The sequence below is a fragment of the Ambystoma mexicanum genome, chromosome 9, assembly GCF_040938575.1.
Source record: "Ambystoma mexicanum isolate Mex_15411 chromosome 9, UKY_AmexF1_1, whole genome shotgun sequence".
NCBI lineage: Eukaryota > Metazoa > Chordata > Amphibia > Caudata > Ambystomatidae > Ambystoma > Ambystoma mexicanum.
The window spans coordinates 255,951,025-255,968,914 of record NC_090931.1 but is presented as its reverse complement, the minus strand read 5'-3'; the positions used below and the strand labels follow the sequence as shown (position 1 = coordinate 255,968,914).

The following is a 17,890-nucleotide window of genomic DNA, read 5'->3' as shown; positions in this document are numbered from 1 at the left end:
TCTATCATTCTACCTTCAAAAGGTAGTTCCCGCGATAACTTTTGGGAGTGAAACATGCTGGAATCTACCTGAAGACCTGTGGGACAAGCTCGAAGGTAGTTTTTGGCGTAAAGTGTTGAGATTACCAAATAGCTCATCAATTGTGGCAATACGATATGAGCTATGTATTGAGGCCCTATATGGAACTGTTTTGTGGAAATCAATCTCCATGTTTAGGAAAATGCGGACGGAGACGGGAGTAAAACCATATGAAATACTACACTCTATTTCTGAACATTCATCTGCCTTTTTATTAAAGGAGTGGGAGAAAAAACTACTTCTTGTATTAGTAGATGCTGGAGTTTCTGTTGAGACTGTAATACTTCGCCCCCAAATTGCGAAGAAAAAAATTTGTCACCATAATTGGCTAAGAAATGAAGAACGCCGAAATAAAATGACAACTTCTCTGGACCTTGGAAGTGCGCTAAATAAACTTGATGCAATTCCAAAATACTTGGAGAAATTTCCATCACAATACCATCGTAATATGTTCCTGCGGATGAGACTTAATCTATATAAAACTAGGGCGATACAGCTCCTGAGGTATGATCCACTGGTGCAGACGGCAGAATGTAGATTCTGCAAACTTGTCCATGAATCGGTGAGACACCTAATATTGGACTGTGAAGCAATTACAGCGCAGCGTAGTCTGCATTTAGACCGCTTTGCTCCCTTGTCAGGAAACATGGATTCCTGGTGGTGCTACCTGATCGCAGGTTTCAATACTCAGTTAACCTGCGCAATAATAAACTTTATGGACGCACTACAGTTAAACAATTTGTAATGTAATTAGTGATTTTAGTTAGTGAAGACTTTGAGGACTTGAGGTACAAATGTAGCAAAAAGTTTTTCTTTCTTTTGTAATAAACTAATGTTACAATAAAAAAAAAAATTAAAAAAAATTAAGAGCATTACCACTCACTTAAACCTCCAAATTCAGTTTATACCTTAGTCTTTGGAAATTCATAACTTTGAGGATAAGCCTAAAGGATATATGTTATTTGCTTGCTATTTTACTCTGAAAAAGACTCTGAAACTTGAAATGGTCACCATTTTAGATGTGGAAGACAGTGGTTTCAGTCACTGTGCACATATTTGTAATTTTATACGGCACCATCATGTGGAAGAAATCCATGTTTCCCGAGATCCCCTGTACTGTTCCTCACAGGTGTCTTGTACCCTGCCCAAGTCTTCCAGGTAGCTATTCCTCCATCCCTTTATATCCTTGAACAATACAATGGTTGTGTGATTTGTCCAATGTGCACCAGTGCATGTTATTAGATGTGGGTGGTGGCACTGAATAGATGCATGTGCAGCTCTATCTGCTGGGCTTTCTTTATGATGGACCTTGTTGGGGGCTGGTTGCATGGCCATGTTCTGGGTTTGCTATGTTTTCAATTCTATTAGCTACAGTAAAATGGAAACTGCTGATTGCCTCGGACTCCTGTTGATAAACCAGCATTTTCTGTTCTTTTGTGGCAAAGCAAATCTTTCTTTGTTAGTGAGTAACATTTTTTGCCGTTGGCAGACATATAAGCAGTTTTTGGTGGCACCACTATGTGGCAAAGCAGGATATACAGAATACAAACAACAATAATTTTCTACAAAATGCAATTATGGGTATCTGAGGAAATGTATTGGTGACTACCATAAATGTACTTTGGTGGACATGTGGAAGGTATGCTCGCTTCTTTCCTTGATGTACCTGCAGGGTTCAAAGAGCCAAAGACTGAATATACCAATGTGCACAATGAGACTAGTGACTTTATACACTGTTAATAGGTAATCTGTATTTCCAGCTAGTGATTAGCATGGGTTCAGACTGTCCATCCCTTATAAGCATTCTGTTTCTACCCATCGTTCCCACACCCTTCTTTATTCTTCTTCTAGGTGCTACTGTCTGGAGTGTCTGGATATCCTGGTGGGCCCTGGGACATCAAAGCAGGCGAGGTCCCTTGAGAGATGGATCTGTTTCCTTTGCCTTCCTCGGGACTCGTATGGCCTATTGAAGAGACGGAGGAAGTGGAGAACCAAACTAAAGGCACTCTATGACCAGGAATATGTAAGTGTCATTCGTTGTGGTGCTCCACATTTTAAACGTGGTCCCTGAATGTACCTTTCCTGATTGCAGGTACCCCTTGGTAGGTAGAGTCATTGATCTGACACTTACCCCTGCTGGCATCTTTGGAAGTGCTGCTAAATGAGCACATCTCCTATGACAGAAATTCAAGTACTGCTCTTACAGTGACTGGTGCTAGCAGAGACTGGGGTGTTATTAAATGACGATAGCCCCTCACAGAGAGACCCAATTATGCTTCTATACTGACACCTGCTGGCAAGCCTTGGGGTACTGATAAAGGAGATTATCTCACAAACCTAGCCAGAAAGCAACGGAATGGTGTACAATAAAGGGAGCAGAAGATAGTGGGAGAGGGGGAGTCACCTTGTCGGGTTAAGGTACTCATTTGTCAGTGAAGTATTCCTTGAAGAGTATGGTCTTCAGAACTTTCTGGAATCTGAGGAGGAATGGAGCAAGCCTGATGTTAGCAGGAAGGTTGTTCCAGAGCATGGAATCATAACAAGAAAATGCATACTTTCTGATCTTTTCCCTCTTGCACTTCTTGGATTCCATTCTGGCGAAAGCTTGTCTGCTAGTGTTGGGTTGACCCACTGAAATGGCGATCTTTTTACCTAAGTATGTTGGCGTCTTGGACAAAAGAGCTTTGTCGGTGGTGCAGCCTGTCTTGAAGGTAATGCGAGCTTGGAGGGATAACCAGTGTAGTTCTTTGAGAGCGGGGGCAATGTCATTGACATTTTTCAGTCCTGTGATGAAGCATGCTGTGGCACACTGGGAAGTTTCAGGAGGGCCAAAGGTGTTGGTGGAAACCCTGATAGAACTGCGTTGCCAGGATCCAGGTGAGAGAGAGCACAAATCCATGGACAACAGATCTGGACGTCTGAGGCAAGGATGAAGATTTTGATTTGGTGCAGGAGTGAAAGCTGGTACCATGCTGTTTGTGTCTTCTTTGTGATGTGTGCTTTAAGGAGAGGTTGCAATCGATGGTGGAGCAAATGGACTTTGCACGAGGGGGATGTTGGAGGGAGAAGCCATCAAGATCCCTCATTGTCAACCAGCTTTGAACTTGGGTGCATTTGTTGGCACCCCCAAAGTGGATGAACTCTGTTTTGGTAGGATTGAGGTGCAGGTAGGCATTTGACATCCAGGCTTGAATGGTGCAGAGACAGTGGGGGTCATTCCGAGTTTGGAGGTAGCCATGGTGCTATTAGCTATTAGCACCATGGCTGCCTCCAAACCCGGGTCTGGGTAGGCGGAATGGGGTCATTGCAACCTTGGAGGACCCGGTAAATCCCCATTACGAAAACCATTCCCCATTCCCATTTGAGCCCCCATAGGGCTCAATGGGAATGGGGAAGGTCATAATTACGGGCCCGCAAATAGCGGGCCCGTAATTAGCGCCCTGGTCCCCTAGCGGGGCCCGCTAAGGATGTCTGGTCTGACCAGACGTTCTTTGCGGGCCCCGCTAGGGTACCTCGGAATAGGGCGGTAAGGGGTTACCAGCACCGGCATCCTTACCGGTGCCGGTAACCCTTTACCGCCCAACTCGGAATGACCCCCAGTGTTTCAATTGGTGAATATCATTGAGGCAATTGTCCTGCTGGATTAGCTATGTGTCATCAGCATACTGTTGGATATTGATGTTGAATTTTGCCAAGAGAACTATGTCGAGGCTGAAGATGACGGGAGAGAATGAGTCCTTGTGGGGCTCTGCCCTGGGCTTTGTTTGGATCTGTTAGGTGGACGAACTGGTGTGTTGTTGAAATAGGAGTCAAACCATCGAAGGACTGTGGTATTGAATCTCCTGCTGGAAGACAGGGTGCTGAGTAGTGCTTTGTGTCTGACTGTGCCGAATGCAGCAGGGAAAAGAGGGATGGCTCGCCATGTCTATGAGGGGGAAGTGCCTTGTTGATGACCTGGGTGGTGGAGGACTCAGTGCTGCATCTTTTTCGGAAGCCAGTTTGGCATGTTTTAAGTAGGTTGTGTTGGACAATCTTTTTGTGTACTTGGAGCCTCTATAAAAGAAAGTCAAGTATAATTCTTGCAGCAAACCCTAACTGTTATGAACAGGGCGACAATCCGTTGGATAGACAGCCAAGCACTTCTCCTTCAGTGACCCTTGTAGAAAGGTCCAGCAATGATACTTGTGGGCACAATACTCTGGGATTGTATTGAGTACTGGTAGTTCAAGGTTCAGATTGGAAAATTGTCTACAAGAGGTATGGTAAAACTCTAAATTTAATAAGGGGTAAATCTGACAAAAAGAGCTTCATGGATTGGCCAACACAAAGTGGGGTTCTCAGATTCTTCCCAGCACCTTGGGATACCGATTCAAATGAACATAAAAGTCTTAACTACTGTCTGTCCCTCCAGGGATACATGTTTGTCAAACACAGTTCAGAAGGTGATAGCCAATAAAAAAGTTAGAACCTACAAGTTCTTGAGCTTCATTGCTAACCATATGCTTCCAAACAGAAATATTCCAAGTCTTGGCACAATGCCCAGCCCTAGTCTACATGCAAATGCTACAGTTGCTTCCCTGGACAATACCCTCCAGGGAACACTCATGTGTTTGACCTATTCAAAATATCTTAGCTTTGCTAGACCTCTCCATGGTCTTCGTCTCTTCTGGATCTTTACATGTTCCTTCTCTTCTTTAGACTTCTCATAGTCATTCCCTTTCTTTTTTAATTCCCCCCATGGCCATTTGGCTTATTTAGACCTCCCTGCTGTCTTTCTCTTTTTTTAGACCTCTCTGTGGTCTTTTGGTTTTTCTGCACTCCGTTTTCTCTGAGATCAGGGCACTTGCTCCTTCCCCCTGTGTTTGAAATGGCAGTCTCTTTCCTGCTACCATGTACATGTTTCTCCCCTCGGTGTACAACGACTATTTCTCCCCCTTCATCTGGGTCCTTGTTAGAGTGCTAATATTGTTACCCTCCTGCTAGGAGTCTCTCTTTATTAAGTTCAAGCTTCTCTAGAAAGGGCTGAGTCTTCAGGGCTCTCTATTACCTCCAGGTTTTCAGGGTAGAACCTGGGTGTGGGTTCCACCTCATTTACATCTTTGATTGTTGTGATCTGTTTTCTAGTCTCGGCAGAAGTGAGTAGCATGTCTGCTTCCTCCTGGCCTATGCCCTTTTCTGACTTTGTCCAGCCATTTCTGTACATCTGAGGTTGTGGGTGCTTCTGTAAGCCAAACTAGAAATGGTCTTTCCCTATGGTGGGTCATATTGTGTGCCTTGATTGGTCCCTCCATCTTTGGCTTCCTAGTGGGGTCTTGAGAGCGTTATTATTACTCTCCTCATATTGGGTAGGAAGATGATTGGATTGTCTTTGTGGTTCACAATTACTGACATTGGCTCTGTCTTGGGAACCCTACATGGGTTAGTTCTTTCTTACTTAGTTATCAACTTTCTCCAGCATGGGGTCTGGCATGGATTCACATGCTCATGAATATTCCCCGTCGTCAGGCTGGGAATCCTCGGTAAAGAAAAAACCAGTATCAGTTTCGTTTCTGATCTGTCTTTCGTAGTAATAACCAATCACTGGTCTCTGCGTCATACTGACCACAGCCAATGACTGCCCTCTACCTAAGCACCGCCTCTGGCAGCCATCTTCAGATTTTTACCGCACGTTCATGTGTTGGGATCCTCGTGCTATTGCTCTCGAGCGTTAGTGCTATTTTTTCACTTTTTTTCTCAAAAACTTCGTTTTTTCGGTCAAAAGAGCCTCAAGCTCCACCGACTCTCCATCCGATCAACGGGGACCCGTGTCGGATTCGTCTGCGCCCCTCAAGGGTGAAGATTTCGTCGAGCTACGCTTTTGGAGGACTCCAGAAGTTTCTCAGGCCCGGACATGGCCCAGGAGAAGGGAAGCTCGACGCCCGGAAAGCTGTTCAGGGTCTGCCCTGGATGCCAGCTGCAGAACGTCTTTAAGGAGGACGAACACTCCTTTTGTCTCTACTGCTTACATGAGGACAAGACGCACGTGGAGAAGGACTGTGCGTTTTGCGGCAATATGTCGGAGCGGACCATGAAGGACCGCCATCAACTTCTCGCCAACTGGCTGGAAGGTAAGAGCCCGTCAGGCGAGAAGAAGAGGAAGAAATCCGAGCGGTCTTCTAAGACCTTTGAGGACGCCCCGGCGACGGGGGTCCAACACAAGGCCAAGCACCGCGAGTCCGCTGGCACCGGGAGCGCCGAACGGTCGGGCTCTACGGGCGCCAGGCAGGGCGCACCCTCCCCGGCACCTTCAGCCACGAGCCAACGCTCTGGGTCGGGTAAGAGGAAGGGCGAGCACCCGGCGAAGCTCCTGGAGAGGCCCCGGTCGAGCTCGAAGGCCCCATCGGAGGGGGAGCGAGGCAGTGTCCCCCCCCTCAAGGATAAGGCGGTGAGCGCACCTAAGGTGGTGAAGGCCTTAATCCATCCGGCCAAGCCCTCTATCGATACTGTCGCGGCGGCCCTGGCTCAGCCTGTGGAGGCTACGCCAGTGGTGGCGACCTCGGGGCTCAGAGTCTCCCTGCCACCTCGGAGGGAGTCCTCTTTTGTGCCCATCGATAGGACCCCCGTGAAATCCGCGGCGGGGAAGAAAAAGGGGGGGCAGGGCGTCGTCGTAGATTCGGCTTCAACCTCGGAGGAAGAGCTGATCGAGGTCTTAAGCCACGGCCTTGGCGTGGAAGAAGACCGGCCCGTCGGGATGGATCCCGACGCAGGTGACGACGACATCGTCGAGGGTGCCGACGGGGCCCCTGATCGCCCGTCGGATTCCCCTCTGCCAGCCCCGCAAGACAACTCGGCGGCCATTTTGTTGGCTATACAGTCCTTATGCTCAGAGATAAGGACGAGACTACCGTTGCCGACGGAGGAACCTCTCCCGTCGGGGGATCCTGAACCGGGACCTTCTGGTGTTCCCCCGCCCAAGAAAAGAAGGATTCACCCTCCACCTCCTTTTCAGCCGTCGCGCCCCGTCCAGCCCTCCTCCCCGTCCACCCGAGGGGATGATACGGGGACTGACACGGCAGCGACGGGTACGGACGACGAGGTATACGACGAGGATCTACCGTCGTCACCTCCCACCAGGGCTTCTCCGCCCGACGAGATTGGATCGTTCCACTCCATGATCGCCAGGGCATCCGAGCTTTTCCAACTCTGCCCTGAGGAGAAGAAAAAGGAAGGATTCCTTTATCAACGGCGCGAGGCCAAGAGGAAGACGGTCCTCGCGGTGCCTCTACTGGACGACATTTGGGATGAGGGCCTCGCCCTCCTCAAGAACCCTTCTACGACGCCAGCTAGAAGAGACCGGTACGAGAAGAAGTACCGGGTCCCGGACGCGGCCCCCCTGTGCCTCCGGGCGCAGCCTACCCCGGACTCCGTCGTCTCCGCGGTGGCCAGGAAGAAAGCGGGGGGGGTGCGGCCTCCACATCGACTTCCCCACCGGACGGCGAGGGAAAGAAATTGGACGCTATGGGACGCAGGGTCATCTCGTCTGCAGCGACGACGATTAAAGCGGCCAACGCCTTGGCTATCGTGGCTCGCTACGACAGGGAGCTATGGTACAAACTGGCTCCCCTGCTGGACTTCCTACCGGACGACAAGAGGGCGGATGCCCTGGAGATCCTACAGGAAGGTGAGGTGGCGTCGGACCACGCCATCACTATTGCGACGGACATCGCCGACACTGGGTTTCGCCAGTTGGGCAACGGCGTGTGCCTTAGGCGGCGTGGATAACTCAAGGCTACGGACTTCCGTCAAGACGTACAGACCAGAGTCCTGGACATGCCGTTCGATGGGAACAACCTGTTTGGGAAAACAGTGGACGATTCCCTTCAGGCCATTAAAGCGGACACTGAGACGGCCCGGGCCCTTGGGGTTCTGCAGCAACGACGGACGCCCTTTCGGAGCAGCGGAGGCAAGGGCGCCTCCAAAGGTTCCGGCGGCGGTTTCTCCACCTACCGTCAAGCGGCCCGCTCGTTGTCTCAGGAGGCCTACAGAGGACGAGGCAAGTCTGGCGGACCCCGCCGTCGTCGCCAAGGAGGTCAAGGCGGCAAAGCCTCGTCGAAACAGGATTGAACCGACCGTGGGGTCGGGCCCCCACCGAAGCACCCAGGTGGGAGGCCGGCTGGCGAGCTTCGTCAGCGTGTGGGAGTCCATCTCCACCAACCATTGGGTGCTGGACGCCTTAGCCCGGGGCCACGCGCTCGAGTTTCAAAGAAGGTGCCCGCGCGTCTCCCCCGTGGCCAGGAAAGAGCTTCACGTCCCTCAGCTTCTCCTGGAGGTAAAGGCGATGCTCAGGAAGGGCGCCATCGAACTCGTCCCAAAGAGGCTTCGGGGCTCCGGAGTTTACTCGAGATACTTCCTCGTGAAGAAGAAGACGGGAGGATGGCGCCCCATCCTAGACCTGCGACGTCTGAACAAGTTCATCAAGGCGCAGAAGTTCCGGATGGTCACCCTCCAGCACGTCCTGGGTCAGCTGGAGGAAGGAGACTTCCTGTCGTCGTTGGATTTGGAGGATGCCTACTTCCATATTCCCATCCTAAAGGGGCACCGAAAATTCCTCAGGCTTGTGGTCCAAGGGCGTCACTACCAGTTCAAAGCCCTCCCCTTCGGACTACGGTCGGCACCCAGGGTATTCACCAAGTGCCTTGCACCGGTGGCGGCGCAGCTGCGCCGCGAGGGGATCCACGTCTACCCCTACCTGGACGACTGGCTCATCCGAGCCAAGACGAGGGAGCTCGCCGTGGAGCACACGGCAAGGACCGTCCAACTTCTCACGGACCTGGGATTCTCCGTGAACTACGCCAAGTCCCACCTGGTACCAGCGCAAAACGCACTGTTTCTGGGAGCGAAGCTTGACACAGTGTCCCATCTGGCCTCCCCGTCGGAGGAAAGGACCAGGTCCATCCTGGGCAAGGTACAGCGGATGTTGGTTTCCGACGCAGCCAAGGTGAGGTCCATCAAGTCCCTCCTCGGAATGATGTCTTCTTGCATCTACCTCATTCCCATGTGCAGGCTCCGGATGCGCCCGTTGCAGGAGTTCCTGGACGCGCGCTGGATCCAAACGACGGGCGGCTTCGAGGAGAGGATCACACTCGACGAGAGTTTCCGCCGAGCGGTCCGGTGGTGGGGCACCCGCGCGCATCTGACGGCGGGCATGGACTTCCAGACCCCAGACCACCAGGAGACAGTGACCACGGATGCCTCCCTGGAAGGGTGGGGAGCGCACACCGAAAATCTGCACGCGAGAGGCCTTTGGCTCCCGACGGAGAAGTCCCTCCATATCAACGTCCTGGAGCTCCGTGCAGTGTTCTGGGCCCTCAGGTCCTTCCTTCCGTCCCTCAAGGGCAAGGTGGTGAGGATCTTCACCGACAACACCACCACCATGTTTTACATCAGGAAACAGGGCGGAACCAGGTCCCCAGCACTGTCCAAGGAGGCGCAGGACCTGTGGCATTGGGCCGTCGCCCAAAGGATGTTTCTGGTGCCGTTTCATCTGGCAGGGATAAAAAACACCATCGCCGACTCACTCAGCAGGGAGCTGCGCTCGTGCCACGAGTGGGAACTACGGCAGGATCTAGCAGATCGCCTCTTCCGACGGTGGGGCACACCCCAGATCGACCTGTTCGCGACGGTGACGAACTCCAAGTGCCGGAGGTTCGCCAGCAGGTTTCCCCAGGCGAGGAGCATGGGCGATGCTTTCTCGTTCCCCTGGGAGGGCCTGTTCCTCTACGCGTTCCCTCCTTTGCCACTGCTAATCCGGCTCATCAACCAGCTCAAGAGGTCACGGTGCAGGATGATCCTCGTTGCACCTGCGTGGCCGAGGCAGATATGGTTCCTGGACCTTCTGGACTTGTCAGCGTCCCCGCCAATCGAGCTGCCGGTGGACGCGGATCTACTCTCCAGGGAAGGAGGCGCCATCCTCCACCACGACCCGAAATCGCTGAACTTGCAGGCCTGGCTCCTGCAGCGCTAGAGTTTGGAGGATACGACATACCGGCCGACTGCAGTGAGGTTCTTGCAAAGGCCAGGGCGTCCTCGACTCTTAAATGCTACGGACACAAATGGAAGAGGTTCTCTGTCTGGTGCCACGCACAGAAGATTAACCCTCTACGGATTACGGCTCCCCAGGTACTGCCGTACCTGCTGACGCTGGCCAAAGCTGGACTGGCACACGCGTCCATCAAGATTCATCTTGCTGCGATCTCCCGATACACCAGAACCACGGGGCGGACGTCCTTGTGGTCTCATCGTCTGGTGAAAGAGTTCATGAAGGGACTGTTCAGATCGTTCCCGCCGGTGAAGGCTCTGGCCCCGGCGTGGGAGCTCAACGTGGTGCTGACCAAGCTCATGGGACCTCCGTTCGAGCCTCTGCACTCGGCCCCGTTGAAGTTTCTGTCGTGTAAAACAGCGTTTCTTGTGGCCATCACCTCCGCACGACGGGTGGGAGAGATCCAGGCCCTTTCCTGCAAGGCCCCGTACTTGACTTTTCACGACACGAGGGTAGTGCTCAGGACGCACCCCTCCTTCATGCCCAAGGTACCGTCGGACTTCCATCTCAACGAACCCTTGGTGTTGCCTGTGTTCTTCCCGTCGCCTTCGTCGCCGGCTGAGAGGACTTTGCACTCGCTGGATGTGGCTAGAGCGCTGAAGTTCTACGTGGACCGCACAAAGTGTTTTCGGAAGACGTCACAACTCTTTGTGAACTTTGGACCTGTCAATCAGGGGAAGGCTCTCTCGAAGGCTTCCATTTCCAGATGGCTCTCCGGCTGTATCATGTACTGTCATCGGTTGGCAAACCGACCGCTGCCTGGCCGTCTGAGAGCCCATTCCACCAGAGCGATCGCAGCTACCACGGCGTTCCTTTCTGGTGTGCCCCTGCTGGACATATGCAGGGCTGCTGCGTGGAGGTCGACGCACACCTTCACGAAATTCTACTGCGTCGATCGGGATTCCAGGGAGGAGTCCAGGGTCGGCCAAGCAGTGCTGCGCAATCTGTTCGCCTGAGGTGAGCCTGGTGAGGAGGTAAGATGCTTAATGTTGAGTTTGATGTAATGCTTAATGTTGAGCCTTTGCCACCTCCCGTGGTTGTGCATGTGTGTACTGCTATGTATTCTTTATTCATGAGCATGTGAATCCATGCCAGACCCCATGCTGGAGAAGGAACAAGTTACTTACCTGTAACTGTTGTTCTCCAGCATGGGTCTGGCGTGGATTCACATGCGAACCCTCCCGCCTACCCCTCGCGGCTCTTCACTTGGTCATACTGCCACTTCACGTGCTTCCAAATCTGAAGATGGCTGCCAGAGGCGGTGCTTAGGTAGAGGGCAGTCATTGGCTGTGGTCAGTATGACGCAGAGACCAGTGATTGGTTATTACTACGAAAGACAGATCAGAAACGAAACTGATACTGGTTTTTTCTTTACCGAGGATTCCCAGCCTGACGACGGGGAATATTCATGAACATGTGAATCCATGCCAGACCCATGCTGGAGAACAACAGTTACAGGTAAGTAACTTGTTCCTTATTTCGATGTGAAGAACCATAAAAGCAGCATCGTACATAGATTATCAAACAAGTGCAAGTAAACAAGTGATACAAGTAAGCAATAAATACCTACATGATTACTCCCTATTACATAAAATATAAGACAGTTACATTTCCTAAAATCCAATAACTCTTATATATTAAATTCATTCAACCCCTGTATGTAATAGTCAATATTTGTACTAAAACATTACAACAAATAACAATAGTAGTTCATAATAGAAATGTGTGGGTCAAAACAATGCTAAAATGTAATGACTCAAATCATGGGCCTGATAAGATAGCAGCAGTATAACAAATTCCTTATGGCTATTATAGAAGTTGCCCATTACTACTTAACACAATCCTCCTTCTAAGCTCTATGAATATACTTAGTGATGTGGTGTAGCGTGTTAAGGTCATCACATCTTCTGCAGAATTCTGAAGTCTCTGACACCCTCCTAAGGCCTTTTTGTCTGCATAATGTTCTTTCTTTTAAGTGCTCACAGTTCCTGTTCACCTGCGCTCCATGATCTGTCCGGTTCAGGGACTGCTGCGGCGCAGCTGTCCATGTGTGCTGTTTGAGATTTTGGCGTTCCCCAACCAGACCAGATTTTAACAAACACAAATGACAGTCGAAAAATGTACCAGTCAGAGTCACTGTATTCAAATGTATTTTACGTGGATAGCCTGAAAACTTGGAATTGATTTGGTTAATTGAGGCCCACACTTGGAGAACGGTTTGCTGAAGTATCACAGAGCGCATGATGAGTCAGCGGCAAGTACAGATCTCACAGTGCTGCCTTCTGGCAAAGGATAAATGTGCTGATCAGGTAGCAGAACCCATGGGTGAAGTCAGCCAAGTCCCATGCTTAGAAGAGACCTTGCTGGCTTGAGCTGGAGTACTGCTGAAACAGAGTTACTTTGTAGTGCTACTAGAATAGTGCACAATGGGCCTTATCAGGGGTTGGGCGAAGCAGTAAAAATGCAGCGCTAATGGAGTTACTGCTGCACTACCGATCCGCCCAGTCCCAAATTTGGGCGGAACGTTTAAGATTTACCTCCAGCTTTCAGCTGGAGCTAAATCTGGCCACCTTCTGCCCATTTTCGGCACAATTACCACAGCAATACTGACCCATAAAGTCCTACATCACTATGAGCCACATTGTCCAGTGGAGTAGTCGTACCAGGTATACTATCCGCATCTCTATAGTTCAGATGAATATTTTCAAACTCGCCTGACGATGCAGTGACTGGCGTAGATGGACCCACAGAGAGTCTCACTCGTTTGTCTAATTCTGCCATCACTGCAGGGGCTAGAATTGATATGTCAGAGGGTGGACTTTTTGAACAATCTACAGCTTCAACCATAGGTGCACTCTGTAAATTATCGCGCATACTCAAAAAACTCTTTAAAGGTGAGGTATCGAGGGAAGAGGGTTTGTGAGGCGCGAGGGATTGCAAGTCAGCCCTTAGTTCTACTGGCCGGTGTGTTTGCGCGCGCATATGCGCAAAATCTACCTCATGACAGATGATATTAGCGCTATGAGGCAGGGACAGGTTAGTAAAATTGGGCATGGCTTGATATGGAAGGGAACCCGACAGATGAGCTGATTTTATTATGGTATTTTCATCATATTTTAATCCGTCCCTGCTAGACCCCCTAAACTTAGGTGAAGCAGACTGCTTTTGTACTATAGTTTGAACTATTCGGCCACTTCTTAAATTGGAGGCCATCATTAATATGTGATGATTAGAGTTCGCAGTTGATATAATCACACTTGGGATTTGTCAGGAATATAGTTTTGTTACCAACTCAGTTGGTGTACACAATGCTCACCAGAAATGTTAAGGTTTACCACAAAGTCTTGTCTTAATCTTCATAGCATGTAACCCATCATCAATATAATTACATCAGCTTGCCACACCATACAATGCCAAATTAGTTTCCGTTTGCTTACACGCAGAAGGAATTGTGCTATTCCCCGGGCATTCTATAGCCAGGTAGGAACAAAAAACAATTTAGGTGCTCAGCACTGAACTAACGGACATCAACAAATTGTAAGGCAGAGTTAAAGCCACCTCACGTAATAAATTGCAACCGCTGTTCGTCGTTATCTGGGATTAGCCCTCAGAATAAGAATTTAACACAAAGGAGTTGAACAGTCCAATTCTTTGTCCTTATTATCTAAGCTACATAAGAGAAGTGCAATAACACTGCATCACGGCAATTCAAAAATGTAAAATAACACATGCCTTGTCAACCAAGATGCTCACCGCGGCTCACCCACTCACACCCGAGCAGCCAAACAGCAGAGACACTTCTTGCACACTTCACGTGCGCACGCTCCGGTGTGCAGGCACCCGACAGAAGTAGGGTTTCTGGGAGTGAGTGGGTGGAGCCAAATGACGGTAGCTGCTAGAACGCTACAAGCAAAAAAATAAAGACTTCTGTTACTTCAGTGCAACAGAGAAGTCAACAGAGAAGTCCATAAAGTTCATCACTAATCACTTCCATAGGAATAGTTACTTGTAGTTCGATGATGAAAGTTTCCCAACGAAGCAGGTCTGCGCACTTCTCCTTACGCATACAACGGGCAAAGGGCAGGAAAAGCAACACAACCAGCGTTTCCCAGCCAAACAGCAGAGACACTTCCTGCACACTTCACGTGCGTGCGCACAGGCACCCGGCAGAAATAGGACCTCTGGGAGTGAGTGGGCAGAGCCAAATGACGGTAGCTGCAAGAACGTTGTAGCTTTGATGATAAAAGTTTCGCCATGAAGCAGGTCTGCGCACTTCTCCTTACGCATACAACGGGCACAGGGCAGGAAAAGCAACACAACCAGTGTTTGCCAGCCAAACAGCCAAGACACTTCCTGCACACTTCACGTGGCAGAGGACTTTCTAATAGACTGTAACTGCAACCAGGTAGGTCCCAGTTACTCCTTCCCCTTCAAGTGTCCAAAGATGAATCAACTAAAGGGAGGGTCTCCTTTCTTACAGGCAAAATGCTTAAGTGGATTGGTCCAGAGCAAGCCTTTTGTTGAGGGAGCAATCTAGGCTGCCCAATCTAGGCAAGCGTCCTTTGTCTGCTTATCTCATACCCACTATGCTTTCTCTGCAGTAAGTGGGGAAGGAGGACAGGAAGTTTGTAGAGCCCTAGCAAATCCAAGATGGTGTGACCCTTCTGTGGCTTGAACCTCTCCTCTTGGCTACTTTAACTTCCCCTCCTTTGTCTGCTTACCTCACAAGGTCTTGGGCAATTAGCACTTTAATGACAGATGGTCATTGTCATGACAGCACTGTCTTTGAAGCCTTGATTTCCAGGGACCCTCACGGGAGGGTTGTTGTTATCTGGAGGAACATGTTCACCCTCCCCAGGTGGATCAAAGAAAGCTTCTTGGTCTGGGTCCCACAATGTTGTTGTGGGTACACCCAAGCCAGACGTCAGTACACACCAGTCCTTGTCATGCACGAGTCACTGCTCACCAAGCTGACAATAATATGGCAGCCAGTGATTGTGGCTGTATAATTGTGTAATCTCAGTAGCCACCATGTCAAAACCAGACATGGCTTATATTTAAATAACTGCCAACAGGATACTCTGGATTACACAATTATGATATTTTGAACCAGAGGTATAGAAAGCTAGAAAGACACAGAGTGAGCTGGAGTTTTGTTTGTGTTAGGGAGGTCTGTCTACAACCTCTATCCCTGCCTGCAGCATCTGCAGTACCAGCTTGCACCAGCTTTCACCTTTAAAAATCCAGCCAGGTCATGGAACGATGCAGAGTGAGCTGGAGTGTTGTTTGTGTTGCTTGTGAGGTGGGGGGCAGCTAACTGACTCAAGAAATTCGATGGAGCCGGCTCTAAGGTTCTTCCCGATGCCGAGGACCACACTTCAATCTAAATCACAGGGGAGCACTGTGAGCATTGCGCTTAAAGCTTCACCTAAATCTTACAAACATCTCAAACCACAGCCACCTTCATTGCTGTGCCCGAGAAGGCTGGGATCAAAGGCGCAGGACTGATGCGCCTGTTAAAAGATGCCCGCACTCCTGGCAGAATGGAATGCTTAGGGCTATCAGACGCTATGAAGGGGAAATGCACCCCTAAATCAGCTGACGTCATTTTACCTACGAACCTTCTTAGACCCTTCAACTCCATCCAAAATGCGGACAAGAAGAGCATTAATGAGCAAGACTGCCTCCCCTAAAGAGCGATGCCAGTTCTGGACTTGACGGATGCCGAGCTCTTAATAAATGAAGATACTATCCTCCTGACCCTTCGAGATGTCATTTCTCCAGCCCACGAATGGCGATATACCGAACTCCTCGGTGCCGAAACCTTAACCGTGAGGGACGAAATCAGATATCTACCACTTACCTCTATCCCAGTCTCTATGGATTCTCCCAGAAGTTCGATCGAGACGATCACAAAAGAAAAGGCTGATCCTCGGGTTGGGGCCATTTCTTGGCAGTCACATAAAGAAGAGTCGAGAACCTCCCCGATTGGAGGGATAACGAAAATTCCATGACAAACCCGATGAACGACAACTACAGCAGAGGCTCCTGGCCACTGGATTCGCTGAGACGGCCGCTTCCCTGTCTGTGGGTGAGCCCCGTGATTCCCCAAACTTTTTGTGGTTAGCTCAGCATGGGGAATAACCTACGGATACAACAGCTCCCTCCCCGAAATACAAAATACAGAGGGACCAGAGGTTGATTGATTGATTGATTTATTTATTTATAGAGCGCTTTACACCAAGGCGCTGTACAGTGGAACAACAAAGTAAAAGAAACAACAACAAAATAACAGTGGGAGCAAAATTACATCATGAATCATTCGACAAAACAGTGCAAAGAGCAATTAACTGAGGGGTGGAGGGAGAGGGGAGTAGGATTAGGTGTGGGGGGTGGGGTGGGGATGAGTTGGACGAGGAAAATGGAAGGGAGAGAGAGGAGGAGCAGGAGAGGGGAGAGAGAAATCAGAGGGAAGGGAGAGGGGGGGAGGTCTCCCTACGACCATGGCCTCCCTCGCTCGAACGGCCACCCAAGGCTCATTTCCTTTTCTACGGAGCAAGGACCTATAGTCTCGCCTTACCAAGACTCGCGGGGCACTCCCCTGTCAACCCTTCAAACAGATTCGACATCTTCACCTTATTTGATGAATCACCCGAGCGACGGAGATAATCCGCCTGGCTACAACTTTCATTGTAACTTGATGACTGCCATGAACTCCTCTCTTTTACCATTCTTCAAGCTTATTGAAATGATGAACGAGACAAGCAGAGATCAAACTACTCTGCTTGCCTTAATGCACTCCAAAATCGTATTCATTGAAACTTTCATTACTTCACTCAATCAAGAGTGGACCAAGACATCTCATGCTCTAACAGGATACAAAGAGAGATCCAGGATGCTTGAAAGAGCTGACAAAAAATACATACTGAACTCAGTTCTGGATCTGCTCCATCTAAAAACAGCAGTCCAAAACAGGAAGGCTGTTTCAAACGGGGCAACCGAAGCTAACCTTCCTGAGAAAGGAACCAACAACCCTCCCACAGCTCTGCCTGGCTCTCTTGATACGCCTCATGATACGCCCCATACCGTTCGACGTGGCAGCAGGAAAAACCTCCTTTTGTCCCCTTCCCTCCCAAGGCCTCGACGACTGAACCAGAAGTTGAAAAGGTGATCTACCTAACTATTTACAAGCAACCATGTAGAACAACAGCGACATCATCGAAATCCTTCACTCTTTCCACCAACCCCACTGAACCTGCAGGGTCTAACGCCTTTTCCATCTTTGGCCAAAGGAAAAAAAGAGGAAACTAATCAGGGAGAAAGATAGAGATTCACCTCAAGATAAGAAACAAACACCAGCCCACAATAAAAATGTGTTTTCCCAAGGTGGCAGGTGTGACCAACCGGCTCTTCCAGCCCTTGTCCCTTCCCCATTCGACGAAAATCAATGTAACCAAATCTTGGCTTTGTAATACAGAGTCCTAGTCTTCCTTGGCCACCTCTGAACCTCCACAATTGGAAAGACCATACCCTAATATGATACTAGACGACGCCTTAGAGGCCTGCTTGAACTGCTCTACTTACACCTACAATGAGGTGGACTCTGTAGATGAAGAAGCATTGATTTGCCTCCTACCTAGCCCTCGGCCAGTCTTGACCTAACCAAAACATTCTACCAACTCGAGACGTTCCTAAGAAGCTTCAACGGGCATAGGACATGACGAAGGAGCCCAT

At 49.8% G+C, this 17,890-nt stretch overlaps 1 protein-coding gene across 1 annotated transcript in view; it reads left to right on the top strand.

Annotated features, from left to right (window-relative positions):
* DNMT3L (DNA methyltransferase 3 like) overlaps positions 1-17,890 on the top strand; it is a 441,537-nt gene that overhangs the window by 159,135 nt on the left and 264,512 nt on the right. Inside the window, exon 4 of the mRNA XM_069613919.1 lies at positions 1,930-2,101. Coding sequence (XP_069470020.1) covers positions 1,930-2,101 — 172 coding nt within the window. The remainder of the gene's footprint in view (positions 1-1,929; positions 2,102-17,890) is intronic.